This window comes from Cornus florida, unplaced genomic scaffold (genome assembly GCF_030987335.1).
Source record: "Cornus florida cultivar Cherokee Brave unplaced genomic scaffold, ASM3098733v1 CherokeeBrave_3.0.0_Hap2_Chr11, whole genome shotgun sequence".
Classification (NCBI taxonomy): Eukaryota; Viridiplantae; Streptophyta; class Magnoliopsida; order Cornales; family Cornaceae; genus Cornus; species Cornus florida.
In genome coordinates, this window is record NW_026775581.1 from 110,741,076 (window position 1) to 110,758,242 (window position 17,167).

At 33.5% G+C, this 17,167-nt stretch overlaps 1 protein-coding gene across 1 annotated transcript; it reads right to left on the reverse strand.

The window, feature by feature from the left end:
• Positions 1–8,755: 8,755 nt before the first annotated feature.
• On the reverse strand, positions 8,756–16,239 carry LOC132284147 (squamosa promoter-binding-like protein 6). The gene is made up of 4 exons (XM_059786221.1): positions 14,920–16,239; positions 14,199–14,335; positions 11,066–11,935; positions 8,756–9,027 (listed from the first exon to the last, which is right to left on the reverse strand). Exons 1-3 carry the CDS (start codon positions 15,579–15,581, stop codon positions 11,082–11,084), a joined length of 1,653 nt encoding a protein of 550 aa, XP_059642204.1. The 5' UTR covers positions 15,582–16,239; the 3' UTR covers positions 8,756–9,027; positions 11,066–11,081.
• Positions 16,240–17,167: the final 928 nt, after the last annotated feature.

Consider the following 17,167-nt stretch of genomic DNA (forward strand, 5'->3'; position numbering starts at 1 on the left):
AGATTGCCATGACTAACCAGGACCAGCTGTAAAATTGGTGTCACTTGAATTCGGCAGCTTGTCAAAGAATATGCTTTAACTAAGGTGTACTAGAGGAGAAGTTATTGCATGGTCCTAGTTCACCAAGTCAGATAGCTTATTTGGTGAACTAGACTATATAATCAAGGCAAAATGACTTCTTATATATAAGCTGCCATGTCAGCACTAAAAGATGAAAAAAACTTAATCGAGTTAGCTTATTTGGTGAACTAGACTATATAGTCAAGGCAAAATGACCTCTCATATATAAGCTAACCATGTCAGCACCAAAAGATGAAAAAACTTAACCGAGAGAAACTGCTTGTTATCCCGCGTTTTGCATCATCCAAAGTTCTCTTTGGTTTCATTTTCCCGCTTTTTGCATCATCCAAAGTTCATCTCTCTCTCTCTAAACCATTCCCATCTAACCTACCCAACCTCCATCCTTATCTAACAAATTCTTCTGTGCTTTGTTTTTCCTTTTTCACCCATAAGCATCAACATAACAAAATTTCATGCTCTGTTATTTCTCTTTCACCCATAAGCATCTCAGGTACATTCCTGCTCTTCTATTATCGGAAAATTATTGATATTATTTTTCTGTTCTATTTCTTGCTCTGTTAAAATATTTATATATATTTTTTATTTTTATATTATTGATATTATTTCCGTGTTCTGTTTTCCTCTTTTCCCATAAGCTTATGAATTACTTCCTTTATATATTTCTAAATGTGATTTCAAATAAGATGTGTAGATTAAAATATTTAAAACCTGAAATTAAGGCTTTATTGCTGGAGTTTTGTTCAGTGTGAATTTGTTGGGGACTGCTTTTTGTTGGTTTTGTTGTTGATCTGCTGTCATGGTTTTGTTCAACATCATAGTCTTGTTTTTTCATGTCAAAGCAGGATGAAAACATTGAGTTTTTGTTTTTGCTTTCATGTTCTGCCATTTCAGTCTTAGACTTGGATTTTTTCTTTGATAATGGAGTTTACTCCATTTCTTGGCTTGTATTGGAGGATTTTGAATCATTTTGTAATTGTACCATTTTTCCTTATATATAAAAACAAAAAACATTCCATTCATCAAAAAAAAAAAAAAAAAAAAAAAACATGAAATTAAGAGAATTTTCAGTCTGGTCGAATTCTAGATTTCATGATTTAGAATTTGAAGTTGTGGTAAATCTCCAACTCCAAAAGACTATATGTATAAATATATATATATCACACACACATATATATGTGTGGTTAAACGTGTGATGAGTGGGTTGAACATCACATATTTAATTGTGAAATATAAAAAATAAAAATTTAAGCTACATGAAATAAGAGGAATTTCAACTTGTTTATATGAGCATTATGCTATACGTAAGGTGTTACCTAACACACGATATCGCCTATGTAAATGGCATATCTTGAAGAATGCGGCCCAAAACATTTCTACTTTGTTTGCAAATCCAAGGTTCAAGGAGAAGTTCAACAAGCTTTTTTATGGTTGTGAAACTGAGGAAGAGTTCAAGTCCACCTGGGGGAAGTTAAATAAGGAACATGTCATTGTAGGAAATAAATGGTTGAGTAAATTGTATGACATTCCTGAGAAATGGTGCCCAGCTTTCAGTCGTGATACATTCTCGGCCGATATTACATCAACACAAAGAAGTGAGAGTACAAATAATATATTTCAACATATTATTTGCAAGACCATGACTCTTACTGAATTTGTGAAGCATTACGATGAAAGTGCAAGCCGAATGCGTGAAATTGAAGTGAGTGATGATTTTTCATCCACTAGAGGTATGCCTCCCATACTTATACCTAATAATGGTACTTTAATACATGCAGCTCAGGTGTATACACATACCATTTTTAGAATGTTTCAAAGTGAGTTCTTAACCGCAGTAAATGAAGAGGTTATACGGGTTGATTCTATTAGGCCACATGTCATTTATACTTTAAAAAAAATGGGTTGTCATCGAGAGTAAATGGTAGAATTCTATTATTCTAATTTCATTGTTCGGTGTAGTTGTAAAATGTTTGAATCTTTGGGCTTGTTGTGTCGACATAGTTTAAGGATATTAAATCTTAATGCCATCCAAAAAATTCCAAGTGAAAATATATTGAAGAGGTGGGCAAAAGGTGCAAAGGAAGGGATTATCATTGATGAGTATCACGAGCCATCCCAAAGACAATATTCTTGAACAAGCTCATGTACAAAGCTTTTAGCGTTATGAGTTTAAGTGCATATGATGAGGAAACATTTGCAATTGCTAATGGCCATCTAGACCAAATTGTGCAAGAAGTTAGAAAGATTAAATCAAAGAATGTGATGAATAGTTGTGATTTTAATAGTTGATGTTGTGATTGAAGTAAATGACTCAATTGGTGAAAAGGTGGTGTTGGATCCTCCATGTATGAGGCCAAAAGAGTAACATATGGTAGGCTTAAAGGCTGCTTGGAGAAGCGAAAGAAAAAAGCAAAAAAAATGGCAACAAATTCCCTAAGAGAAGATATTTCACACGTCCCTGCCTGCTCTCAACAAATAAGTTCCAACTCCCACAATAAGGTACAATATAACACAAAGTGTATGTGTATTCATATAGAGATTATCTTATAATAATTATTTATTTATTAGGTCTATTACAATTTGTCATACAGGTTTTTGGACATCATAACAGCCCTTTTGGAAACTTTCAACAAATACACTCTTTTATGCCAAATTAGAATCAGGTAAATTTTTTTTTAAAATTTAATTGTGTGCTTCAACTGGACATAAAAATTTTACACACATCATTTTCATATATGTATTTGTAGGTGTCATACAACAATGTTATACAGAATCAAGCAAGCCATAGTTTTGATAACATTATTAATCAGGTTTGAACTTTTCACATTCATTTTAGGCGTGAATAAATGTTTTAATTGTCCTTTATATTCTAAATTTTATGTCTTTTAATCAATTTTGTTATTTTTATAGCTGTCGAGAAATGATGTCATGGAAAATAGTGGGAATTCCTAAGAGCTATATAAGCACTTGCTCTATTCCTTTTGGCTTGATAATTCTATCCTTTTGGCTTTCCTGATGAAAAAAAGTTCATTTTGCTCTTTTAGTTATGTTACTCAATGCTTTTGCTCTTGGCTACGCTGCTCAATAGTCCATAGATTCATAAACTTTGTTTTTGTAATGGAAGATGAATCCCCATTTTGATGAACAAGATTCTTATTGATATAAATTATAGCTACCATGAAAATGTTGTTGGTTTTTTTTTTTTTTTTTTTTTTTTTTTTTTTTTTTTAATTAGGCAACATTTTTTCTTTTTTCTTGTTTTGAGGATTTTCTTTTCTCATTCCAAAAGTGTTTGTGCACACGCAAATATGTAAGAGTGTAATTATGAAATCTTCAAGGAGATGGAAGGTTCAAATGATAGCTCAATGGACATTCAACAAAAACCTGGATAGGTTACAAAGCCAAAGTTTTGCTTTTCAAACACTGTTATGAGCATGCTCTGGGCTAAATTTCTCTTAATATTAGTACATCTTCAAGTTAATGCTTAAATCTAGGTGCTATGGAGTTTGGCAGGCTGGGGATAGGGAGTGGTATATGTGTGTGTGTATATATTTGTTTTTTTTCTTTTCTTCAAAGCACAAGTATTGTCTCCAGTATTGAAATGCCTTATTGAATTGTTGTTTGGATTGAGAAAGTAAAGATCCTCAAATACTCCTTTATAGTTGTAGGCTAAGCCCAGTTTGTTATACATTTCCTTTCTTTAAAAAAATTTATGCACTTGCTACTCAGTATTATCCAAAAGAAAAGTGTTCATGAAGTTGCCTACTCAATACTTGATTATTTTTTGTATCACATATCATTCAAAATAACAAAAGAGGAGTGGCAATATATCTTCCTCCTTATTTCCTATCCTCTCTAAATGTAGAGGAAAACAATACACGAAAGGCCATTCATGCATTTATTGTTGCAATAAGAAAGAAAAATCGAATTACATTATTCATAACCTTAGCTATTTGAGGGAGATATTATTAGATGGCCGAAGAACAATACAATAGCATCCCTTTTTGTGTTCTTGCCAAGAACCCAAGGCTCCAAAGCCACACCAATATGGCAATTGTGAGTGGTTTCTTGTTATTGGAGGAAGGTGAGATTTTAAACCCTGAGCACACCATGGAATTAGCCATTGCAGGGGATAAGTATTCTGGATTTGCATTGCAAGTAATTTCATCCCACAACCTGCCATTGGCCTATTATGGTGTAAGCTTGGGCAATTTACTTCTTCATCAACAAATATGATTCAAGGATAAGGCTAAAGTTCTTAAATATGATAACAAGGATGCCACATACAAAAGTCAAACTTTTTATGCAAGAAATTTTTTTTTGATACAACCATAGAATTAAACATAAACCCAGAATAAATATTTTAACCAAACTATAGATTTTGAGATTTAAAGAGTGATTTAAGAACATATTAGATTACATAATTGGCTTATACCAAAATTGAGGGTTTAAAGACTTCAAAAATACTTATCAAAAGAGAATTGTATGTCATACAAAAAAAAAAAATACTGAGTATTACCATTCTAAAAAGAAAATAATAATAATTACTAAGAATTCTAGGAGAAAGTAAACTATATACTCATCAGTGAAGAACAAGAAGTACAACCACCTATCTCAAAAGGCTTTTTGCAGAGGAATGAAGCCAAAAGAAGAGAGATTTCTAAAGAGAGAAAGGTAGCCAAAAGAAAGACAATTCTAGAAAGAGAAAGCAAGCCAAAAGAAAGACAATTCTAGAGAGAGGAAGCAAGACAGACTGAACCATCAATGTTTCCACCCGTTTCCCAAACCGGCCGATCCCAAACTACAACCCGTAGTCACTTCCACTACACGAACACTGCCAATGAAAAATATGTCATCAATGGCGATTTTTGCACCAGAAACTTATAGGGGAAATGCACTAAATGGATGGGGTAATGGTGCACTCTACAGACGGACTGGTGTATGTATAAAGGGGAGGGGAAGAGAGAGAACGACTCTGGTGAGAAATGATTGGGATTTTTTTATGAGAAAGGAAAGAAGAAAAGGGGATGAAATGCTGAGGAGAGATTTTAGGCGTTGGTTGATTTTGTTTCAAAATAGATTCTTGGAATTGATTAATTTTGAATTCAAAATTTAAACTTAGAAAGAGAATTTTATCCAAGCGGGAAACGAAATCAGAAAGAGGGAAAACAAGATCAGAAAGAGAGATAACGGTTTCTCTCCGTTAAATTCTTTGTCTATTCTGACATGGCAAGTTATATAAAAATCTAATATGGCAAGTTATATAAAAATCTGACATGGCAACTTATATAAAGAGCCCATATAAGTTGATTGTATAACCTAGTTCACCAAATAAGCTACGTGACCTGGTGGACTAGGACCATGCAATAACTTCTCGTACTAGAGTCCGGTTTTCAGGAATATATTTAGGGGGACTGTTTGGTTACTAGTTTAGCAATTTTCAGAAAATTGAGTTAAAAGAGACCAATCTTCTAAAACTATTACTATATATATATTTTCTTTTTCCTATTTCCTATTGGGCTTAAATCATAAAATTTCTAATATTATTATTATTTTTTTTATTATAAAACCCTAACAATATTACAAAGTTATTATTTTATCTCAATTAAATTACCCTTTTGATATGTTAAAAAATAATGGGTTAAAATCATAAAACCCCCACTATTTTTAATTTTTTATCATAAAACCCCAATCTGTTTCTAAAAACCCCAACACTATTACAAAGTTATCACATTGCCTCAATTCTATTAGTTTGTGATGTTAAAGTACTCACTTGCATTGGCAAAATATTTTTAGTGACAAAATTACCCCTGCAAAAAAATGTGTCAACCATGTGATGTTACACTTGTTTTGTTATTCCAAAAATGCCCTTAAGCATATTAAATAATAGAAGCATTTGAATTAAAATTTTAAATAATTTATGAATGAAGGCATTAAAAGAATATTTAAAAAATTTACCATCAAATTATGCATTTCCTTTTAAAACACAGATGAGGACTTTCATTTTATTTATTTTTTAGAAATAGAATAAATCTAACATTGGAAATCTTCTTCCAATTGAGTTTTGAATCAATAGTTTTAATATTTATTCCATTTTTCAAAATAATAATTAAACTTTTGTAATTAGAATTTTATTCAAAATTTAGTGGTTATCCAAAATCTATTAGTTTTCCATTGAAACATATTTTTTTAAAAAAATATTAGCTATCCTAATTGTTGTCTATTTTTATATTTAAATTGTGTAGTAATTAGTCAATTTTTTAAGTGTGAAAATGATTCAATTTTTCAAAAATATAAAATAAATACTGATATTTGAATGACTTATTTAGTTTTTTGTTTGCCAAATTATGAATTCTACAAAAGATATTTTATTTAACTTGAACTAAATTATAATATTTGCTTGAGGGTAATTTTGTAATTTGTAAAAAAATAAAATTTCTTTTTAAAAATAAAGTGGTATATCAAAAGGGTAATTTAGTCATTTAACAAGTCCTTAACGGTTCATTGACAGAATTGGGGTAATATGATAACTTTGTAATAGTGTTGGAGTTTTTAGAAACGGGTTGGGGTTTTATGATTAAAAAATTAAAAGTAGTAGGGGTTTTATGGTTGACACATGTTCTTGCAGGGGTAATTTTGTCACTAAAATTTGATTGCCAATGCATGTGAAGACCACAGGCTAGGTTAATGTCCAAAACTAAGAGAATTGGAACAAAGTGATAATTTTGTAATACTATTAGGGTTTGTACAAACAAGTTGGAGTTTTATGATAAAAAAAAAATGATAATATTGAGAGTTTTATGATTTAAGTCCTTTCCTATTATCTGTTGACCAACTTTATAAAATAGTAAAGAGGACCATAAGGTGTTTATGATTTATGTCATTGGCGTCCTTTTATATATATATATATATATATAGGGGAGGAGAGAGGATGGGATGAGTTGAACTTGGCACAACTCAAGGACTGTCTCTACTAACTGGGTTACCCAGCTCACTGCCATTTCCCTTGCTTACTCTACTTTATAATCAAAACCTACTATTGAAATTTTTTAAAACCAAGTGCATTAACAATATGGATATTGGAAGGATTGCAAGTAAATGAAACAAGAAAGAAAAATTGATGGGAAATTCATAATTTAGATTTTTTTTTTTGTTGCGTTGCCTGTAAGCTGTTTTGATGCTTTGCTTTGCATATTTTATAGAATTAGATCTGAGCATTACTTCTTACTAATTATTTACTATTGAAAAAATAATGTGCTTTGAAAACTCAGTGTATCTTTGGGAATATATGTTAGGTAATTTTCTATTGTGTTTTTGAGTGCTCAGGATGTGGATTTTGAATTGTGCCAACGCCTAACTTTGTGATTATCGACGGGTCAAAGTAAAAGTATGAAATTCCTAGAAAAACCTTCAAATTTAGATCTCTACTTTATTGACTGCTTTCCAAAATGTCAAAGATAGTGAAGATTGCAGCTCACCAGCTATTGGTATCACTTGGGATTGATTTTGGCAGCTTGTTAACGAGAGTACTATGTGGTTTTGATTTGGCTGAGCTATGTCCAATTTTTACACAATTTAAGGGCCTGCTCGGTGAACTTTCAAGAATCAGTGTGTGTATATATATGGGTGTGTGTGTGTGTGTTTCTTGAATTAATGAAAATAGATTTATAGGGTGCAAAAGTAAAAAAATGCTCTAAAAAAGAATCTCAAAAATGTTGTTAAAAGGAAGTAATGTATTACAGTAAAAGTTAAAACACAACTTAATTGCATTGAGCATACAAAACGTGACACTACATGGAGAACCCGCTAGACCATCTTTTAAATCCTACACCTATTTTGGGCCCAAATGGACTAAGCCAATAGTGACACGTGGTTGGACCATTTGAAGGATTATGAACTGTTTTTGTTTTTAGAAAATTCTTTTTTCACAAGAACCTTTAAGAGCCCAACAAACAGTGATATGACTCACCACCCCTCTCTTTTTAGGGCTTTGAATATGGGAGAGTTTGTTAAGCATGGCATGTTTCCAGTTTACACCGGCTGAAATTGGCCAACATGCCGATTAAACAAGAATAGAAGGGTGGCAGAGGTTGCATCAATACAGGTGTATCTCGAGAGTGAGGGGGTTAAACAATAGGAAGATAAAATTAGTTTCAAAATTGTTTTGCCAGCAAAACCCTAACATGGTCACATGGGCTTCATATCATTAAAGATCACTAATTCCTCCTAATATATTTCTATATAAACATTTACTTGTAGCTTTTAGAATATTTTAGTATCATGATAAATGAATAATGTAGGGTGGAGTAAGAGCTTCAAACACAAGAAGATTGTTGCTTCATGTGCAAATCACTTCCTGTGGCCAAGACTGATTTAGATTCAACCAACTTCTAAACATTTCCTCCCACGTGCAAGAGAAATACTTCTAAAGCTGTAACCAAACAGAATCTTGATTCGCAAATTTCCGATAGAGCATATTTAAGTGTATAGCACTGCTTCTTCTGTAACTTAAATAAATAAATAAAAACATCACCCTTTTCTTTCTTAGCCTCTTGAAAGCAATGTGACCATTTAGATAATCACATCTCTAGTATCCATTTACAATGGTTTCTAAAAGATTATATAGCCTGAATTGTGGATTATTAATCTAATCTTCACTCGGTAGACGCACAGAGAATAAGATTTAAGCAAATTAAGGAACTCACAAGTTAATACTCAAGTGAGAATGAAGTCAAGAGTCTTCAGTTATAAAAACAAAAGGAGTTGATTTCTTAATTATATAGATATAATCGAGTACCAGTAGATGGTAATAGGTACTTGGCAGAAGCTGAGAGGGTTACAATAGAAGCCAAAGGTTCTTCACAACGGCTTCCAAGCGCTCCCATGAGTGTTACTTGAGAAGGCTGGATGTAGCTTTTTCCCTAGTTGCTGCATGTTTCGGTGACTCCCCTGTTTCAATACAAGTGTAACAATTTAATCTTACCAAAAAAACCAAGTTTAAAATTGTAGGATTACACAAAGTGATTATGTACTAGTGGTACGATCTATTTCTTAATTTAGATGAGGTGATGTTTCCATATGGCATGAAGTTGATTATATAAATCCATGATCTATGGTTAATTATGGGTAAAGTGATTATGTTGTACAACCTCAGAACTGTTGGATGAAAGTGTATTCAAACTAACCCATTTAAATCTTAGGTGATCTTGTTAGTTTTGTGAGGACTGTTCCATATCATACAACAGAGCCATGAGACTCTATGACAGCATATCGAATAAAAATTGGAAAAGGAAATAATAATACTTCTAATAATAATTATTATTTATAATAACTCATGTTTTGAGCTTTTTGAAAGCAAATGAATCGGAGTCATGCTTGAAGAAACAAAAAGAATAGTCAGGCGACTCAGGCCTCTAATTACTCAATATAAGGTAAGCACCTCGTAAATATGATATTTGAAAGCAATTCTGAAGAAAAGGAAGCAATATAACCTGTTTTATTGAAAGAGTTCAAAGCAAAAAATCTCATGTTTACTTCAGAATCAGATTTAATCAAGTAACGTAATAAAGCATGTGGACTTGATTAAGGATGGAATCAAGATTGGTGCAGAAGCTGGTGGTATAGAGCCTTTGGCAGCACAGTTCTAGTGGTGAAGGCGGTGGAGCACGGAGATGGTGGTTGTGAAGGAGGCAATGGGCAGTCTTAAACAAGTGCTAGTGTTAATGCCTTTGTTAATGGGGCCACCATTGTTAGATACAGTAAAAGGTCGTGGAGTTCTGCTGATGGCATGGTGCAAGTGACAGCGAAAAAGAGGTGGACATGTTGGCAGTTCCAGGATGGTAGTGGGGGTGTGCTGTTAAGTATCATAGTGATTAAGGAAGACGATTTTGTATCATCTATGAAGAAATATCTCCTTTCAGGAGAAGTACTTTTCAAAACTACCAAAAGAAAAAAATGCATTCAACATTACTTAACAAAGACGAAAAAAAAATTTCCCCTCTTTTGCTTCAAATTTGAAAGAACGGAATAATTTCCTAAAACTCATTCTGCTAATATAAAACATCAAATAAATAATGCAGAATCACATTAACATATTTGTTGATAATAGAACATATTCACATCAGTTAATAATGGTCTCTCAAAAGCAGATCCCCACCTCTTGCAAACAAATTATGAAATAAATTGATACAACAAGAGGGATCAATGTTGTTTACATCACAAACATTTAAATCTGAACTGCTATAAAAAATTTCTTCAAGAATGCTATCAGGTTCTGTTAAGATTCTTATTTATTTCTTTTTTTTTGTTTTACTTTGATCCTTTATGATACAACGGTAAGATTGCTCCATTATGACTTGGAGGTCACAAGTTCGAAACAAGAAAATAACCTCTCTGCATGCTTATGCATGCAGAGGTAAGGCTGTGTGCGCAATGGCAGGAGCCTCGTGCATTGGAATAGCCCTATAAAGCTATGATACAGACAATGCATTTGGGGTGCAGGTGTGCATGTGTGGCTGTTAAATTTATCAAATTCTAAAATTCTTGGATACATAGAATCAAGGGGAAAAATAGGATTTCTATGCAACATTGCCAGAAAGAACATATCAAGCAGGGATCATGCAAGACCTCCGGTAAAGCACAAATTACGTTCCCTCTTTCTTGGTCATACATTCCTAATAGGGGTAGGTGACAAAAATATGGCTATCAAAGACATATCCTGTATTTATACTAATTCTGTGTTCTTTCCAGCACAGTAGGTTTCAATTTCATCATCTGGCCAAAAGAATGGGTTAAATGTCAATGAGCTCAATCTGGTAGTCTGATAACCCCACATATCTATCCTAGTAAGCATGTAATATCGTGAGAGTAAATGGTAGTAGATTCACAGATATTTTAGTATGCTTAAGAAAATAATACTCATGTAGGGTGTTTCCATTTCAGTAAAATTATATGGAAATGGAACTTCTAAAAAATATGTATTTATTACCTTGTCCCTAGACCACTTAAGTGATTCTGTGACCATAGAAAGCATCATTTTCCTGCTTCACCTGCACGGATTGCCTTTGATGTTCAACTCGCCGAAGCTGTGACGACAATTGAAGCAAATTGATTGTGGGCCCATCTTCACAAGAAAGACGGTCCTTGACATTCATGTATTCTGACCCTTGGAAAATTCCATCAGAGATTCCAAAGTTGATAACATCACTATCATCAGAAATAATGATGGGACCCGTGTGATTCTCCTCTGCGGAATTCATCTGAGTCAAATGGAACTTATTTGACACTCTACTAGCTGAAGCCTGCAACCCAACTCCCAAAATCCTTCCAGATACTTGACTTGCATCATTATGAACATGGTTGTGTGGTATAATTAGGGGATGAGCCATTGGAATTCTTGACGAGTGGCTTGAAGAATTATGTGATTGAGATGACAGAAGAGAGAGAGCACGACCAGAGTCTGACATCTCTGGCAGCCCTTGAACAGTTGATGCTGAGTCGAAACCAGTGAAGCCTTCACTTCCTATCAAGTTGTTGGAACCCATGAGATCATTTGGGTATTGGTAACTGTTCACATTAAAACTGCTTGCTGCTGTAGTATTGACTCCATTCAACTGGATAGTAGGCGATTGTTTTTCAAAAGCATAACAAGGCAAAATGGATTTTGGATGCAAGTGTCCATTTCTGATGGGAATAGCTGATTGGGGACTATAATCAGCCCCATCTTCAATTTTCATATGCCTGCACCAGTCATTTGTCTCAGATTTCTGCGAATGCATTAGGCTGCTAGGGAGTATATCTTGGCAAATAAAAGACGTTGCTGTTAATGTGGTTCCCTGAAACCTACTATCTGCAGAACCTGCATAATGTCAGGATTTATAGTTTTAGAATACAACCATAGGATAAATTGAATAATTTAAATGTCAATTTATCTGGAGTCGATTTATGTAGTATTTTTGCAGAATCAGATCGACTTTCATCAAGCAATTGCAAAAATACGGTAAGCATGCCAGAAAACTTAAGATAAATCTTAGTGGGGCAAAAGAAATGCACATTAGAGAGAAGGAGCTATTGTGTTACATATTACAAACAAATTTGATATTGGTTGATGAAAAACAAGGAGCATTTTTGCTATAATATTACAAGCAAATTTGATATTGGTTGCGTAATAAGAGTATCCATGATCCATCCATAGATAATCTAAATTGTTGGTTTACATGTAATAGGCTCGGGTCATGTTTGATGGAGTACGGGAAAGTCTAAACAGTTTCACAAATTCAGGGAGCTTATTACAGTAATCAACAGACATATTTATATGTAAATGCATGTGTAATTCTGCATCTGAAATATGTGAGTTACAACATAAAAGTGATATTCTATCTCACTCATAAAAGCTTAAAATAAAGAATATGGGAACACATAGATCAATATGTAATACTATATGGTTCTCAGTATTTGTATTGAATCCCTGAAAAATAAGTTAAATTTATTGTCTTCTAAAATATTACAAGACCCCCCCCTTTTTTTTTCTTTATCTGACAACATTATCTGTTATACAATTTGCTTCTTACATGTCATCCTTTTGGGGGCTGGGGAGGGGGTGCTCTTGGTTGCATATCACTTGCCTCATTTTTGCTTCAGAATTTTTTTCTTATTAACATAGCTCATTTCTGACTTGTTGGCACTCCGACTTTTCATTGCTATGCCTTTTAAGATTAGCTAACTGCTCAACCTAGTGTTCTAGTACTTGACTTGAATTTCTACGGTTCCATAGTAAATGCAGTATGCCTTAGAGAGTGAATAAGGGGTTGAAGCAGCTTTGTCCAAAATTTTAGACCTATTCATGAAGGAAAATACTACATCTGACATTAACATAAAGAATAATATGTCCTACTGGATGAGCCTGCCCAACTTCCATGGTCAAACCTTGAGAAGGTTGTTTGAAGGTGGATCACAAGTTTTGATCCCTAAAAGGTTTGAAATTTACTTAATGTTTCAGTGTTTCTAGAGATCTTCTTGGTGATGTGAATAATATACATCAAGGATTTGTCAGTTTCTTTAGGGGGTCATTGCTTGGTGTATAAAAACTCTAGCTCACCGGTCTGACGACTGAGTTCGATTATCCAAGCAGACACCTTATGCAAAATAAATGATCAGATTTCGCTATGATCTTCCGCTCCAGCATTTTGCATATGCAGAAATTATACTGGGTAATGCACTTTATGATTTTGTCAGTTCCTTTCATATTACAAGGGAGTTTAAGTACCTCTTAGGAATTTGTTTCGGATAAAAGAAGATAATATATGGGATAATACAGGTTCAAGCAGATAATATGAGTTCTTCAAGAGGTTTTTCCCTCAGAGAGGATGCTGTATGCTGACTAGTTGGACACATATAAACATTCTTGTCAACTTGACATGTATCCAACATCACAAAATCGTAAATAAAACAAATTGCAAATATGAAGTATGAATAAGAATCCTGTTTGCACTTGGCTGAAGTTATGGGCTTCAAAACATATCCACTGTAGCTTTTCAAGAAAGTAGAACAAATTTAAAGTTTAGAGCACCCAAATATAATAAAAATCCCAGAGAATTGTATGACTTTTAAGTGTAAAAGATACGGAGACTTTGTTGTTTGTTAAAGTGTTCAATTTGGATATCAAAAGGGTAGTTTCTCTATCAATATGACAAAGCTAGACTAAAACCATAGAGCAGTTGAATGTATGAGAGTAGTTTAAACAATTATTGCCTAAAGGACCAAATGAAACCAAAAAGTAGTAGCTCACTTTTTTTTTTTTCCTAAATATGCTAGGAAGATGATACACCCTAGATACTTAGTAGCAAGATTATTAATCATACTCAAAAATGTCTAGTCATGTTTGGCTAACAGACAATGAAATTATTGTACCACATCAATATAAAGCCAAAAGTAGCGAGGTTGTAAGGAATGGCCGGTTAAATGAATCAACAAAATAGTTTAGATTTCAACTAAGTGCAAAAGGAGAGAGCATTTATATTATTCATTCATTCATTATTATTATTATTTGTGTGTGGATGGTGTGCAGGTGGGTTGGGTGGGGGTGTTCAAAAGTAACTCCAAACTCCAGAAAAGGTTAGTACCATTATATGGCTGAAACAACTTCCCAGTTCTGCCAGAGTGAATACCCACATTAGGCTTCCTTCGACGCTCATTATGGCCTGCAAGACGTTTACGACAGCTGCGCTTACCATCATCAAATTCAGGCAGCAAATGGAACCTGTATGGTCAGAAGCTAGGATAAACTATACTAGCAATAAGAATTATGCTGTTTGTTATTGAACCAAGCTTGAGACCAATATGTGAAAAAGATACTAGGCTTTATATTTCTAAAATGGTGGTTAACCTTCTCCCAAAAACACAAATCTGATTTAAGAAATACAAACAGCTATTTATTATACAGATTTAGAAATTAAAAGATTAAAATCAACCTACTTCTTGCCAAATGTAGACAAAGAGTGATATAAGAAACATGAATTAGGACCAACCAAAGGTGAAAAAGCAAATTTGAGAAAATCCCGTAGCTATGTTCCTTAGCATAAAATTTATGCCTTCGAATTGGAATTGAAGAAAATTTAGTTTCAAGTTTGAACTGATTTTTCTCCAATTCCAAGCTACCAAACATATATATTATAAAAAAAAACTAACACAATTTACAATTGAAAAACTCAGGTTAACTCTGCTCCTCGCCAAAAAGATGTGGTAAATATAATGAAACATGTTTGCTTTCGGATTGACTCATGTAAAATTCAGTAATTTTCTTTTCTCTTCATGGTATACAAGGGTGAATGAAAGTGGACTAACCTGCTACATTGCTGACAAAACCTTTGTTCAATGCCATTGACAATAACTTTGGCGGTCTTTGAGTGAACCTCACAAACTTTATGCCTCTTGTGGTAGTCTTTAGAGGAGCTTAGATCTTTCTTACAACCCTGCACTTGGCAAAAGGGAATATGAGAACTTAAACCTATTGCTCTCGCCCTCTTCCCCGGCATAGATGACTCAGATGCAGAGACCATGGGAGTTGTCTTCACAAAATCAAGAACATTAGCATCTCTATGATCAGCAAACCTCCCCAACTTCAAATCAATAAGCGATGAATCACGACTGTTCGATTCCACAACCGAGCTCGATAGCTTCGAACTGGACTCCTCCTCCCCGGAAAATGCATTTGGTGTAGACCCAATTGGATTAATCATTCTTCCACCACCACTACTACTCCAAACATCCCCAATTGAGTGATTGGGCAACGATTTTCTCGTCATTTCTGAGAAACCCAATTTCACAAATCCCTGATTCTCAATGCCCTCTTGACCTGAGACTACTATATTGCTTCCATAGCTACATGGGGTTTTCAATTCCCAATCCATAAACTGTTTTTTACCTCTCAAAATCGCATCAGTACCTGAAATAGCTTCATCAGATACAAAACCCTTTCCCTCAGAAACATAACTCCAAGACTCCATTAGAACACACAAACCCACCAAACTAAAAGCCCAAAAATCTATCCCTGTTCTACACTTCTACCCAACGACCACCTCGAATTGTAATTCCCAAAGCCTCGAATGAACTTTTTACTTATCAGAGTATGCATAACCATTAAAGATTTTTTCCATTAGCACTGTACAAAATCGAAAAAAATCCACCATCATATCTACTCTTTGAGTCCCAATAAAATTGTGTAATCTTCAATTTCAGAACACCCAGTAGCCATACAGACGAAAAACGAGAGAAATGTGTGGAAACATGTAAATATAACGAAAAAAACCTCTCAAGAAACAAGTAGACATGTTCATGGTCAATTGGTATCCATTGAAATGGAAGCAGAGAAGTAAATAGAGGTAAAGAGGCACTACAGTAATGAGTAAACAAGAAATTCAGTGACTCAAACAAGAAAATTTAAAGCTGCAAAAAATATGAGAGAGAGAGGGACTCATTTAAAGAGATATATTAGTATTGGCGTTCCCAACTCCATGGAAGAGCTTCTTCTTGTTTTTGTTTGAGAGAGAGAGAGAGTGAGGAAGGAGAGAGAGAGTCCACCTGCTTTACTTGGCAATTAAGGGAATTTATTTCCAGACTTTTTGCGGGCCTTCGAGAATTGATGTCGCCTTGGTAGAATCATTTTTCTGTGAGACGATTTTGCCAAGGAAGGCTGCGAATGAAGAGGTTACCTTTATGTCCACATCAATGCCTTGGCAATATCATTTTTTGTAGGATTTTATGTTTCCCAATTTCAATCATTATTTATCAACTTGTTCCCTTGTTTCCATAATATCTATTATGTTCCCTTTTCAATCCTAACATCAAATTGTTCAATTATATACAGTATATTAAATTACAGTACTTTTTTTTTTGCGAGATTAAATTACAAACATACCCTCCCTTGTGTGCCAGATGTGTTATGTTAAATTACATGGCTTATACATCGCCAAAGGGCAATTTTGGATCTTCATGCTAAAAATTTATTCAAAAATCAAATTTTACAGCTCAATGTGATGGATAATAAATGGAGAGGGTTTACGAATTAATTTTTATAAAATTAGGCTGATTTTAATTAAAATAATCACTTAAAAGTGATATTTTTTAAAGTTCAACTGCAATCAAATAACACTAATTTCAACTCTAAAAGATTGATTATATATTATATAACACTAATTTTTAAAGTTCAACTGCAATCAAATAACACTAATTTTTTAAGTGATATGTAACTCAATTCTCACTTCGCATCTTAAAAGGTTAATTATATATTACTTGATTACAACTCTTAATTATTAGAAGTGAAATTTAAGGGTTAAAACTTAAGAAGAGGAAAAAATAACAAAAAAATATAGATACAAAATTAAAATAATTTTTTAGAAGATGAAAAAATAACAAAATAATATAGATACAAAATTATGACTATTTTACTCTCCAAGGCAAAAATAAGAAGAGAAATTTCGACGTTCTCTATCTTCTTGCTTGACCCTGAACCAATAAGCCAAAAAAAATCCTAACCATTTCTTTCACTCATTCTTACTAAATATGCAAAATTTACATAACTTTAAAATGTAAA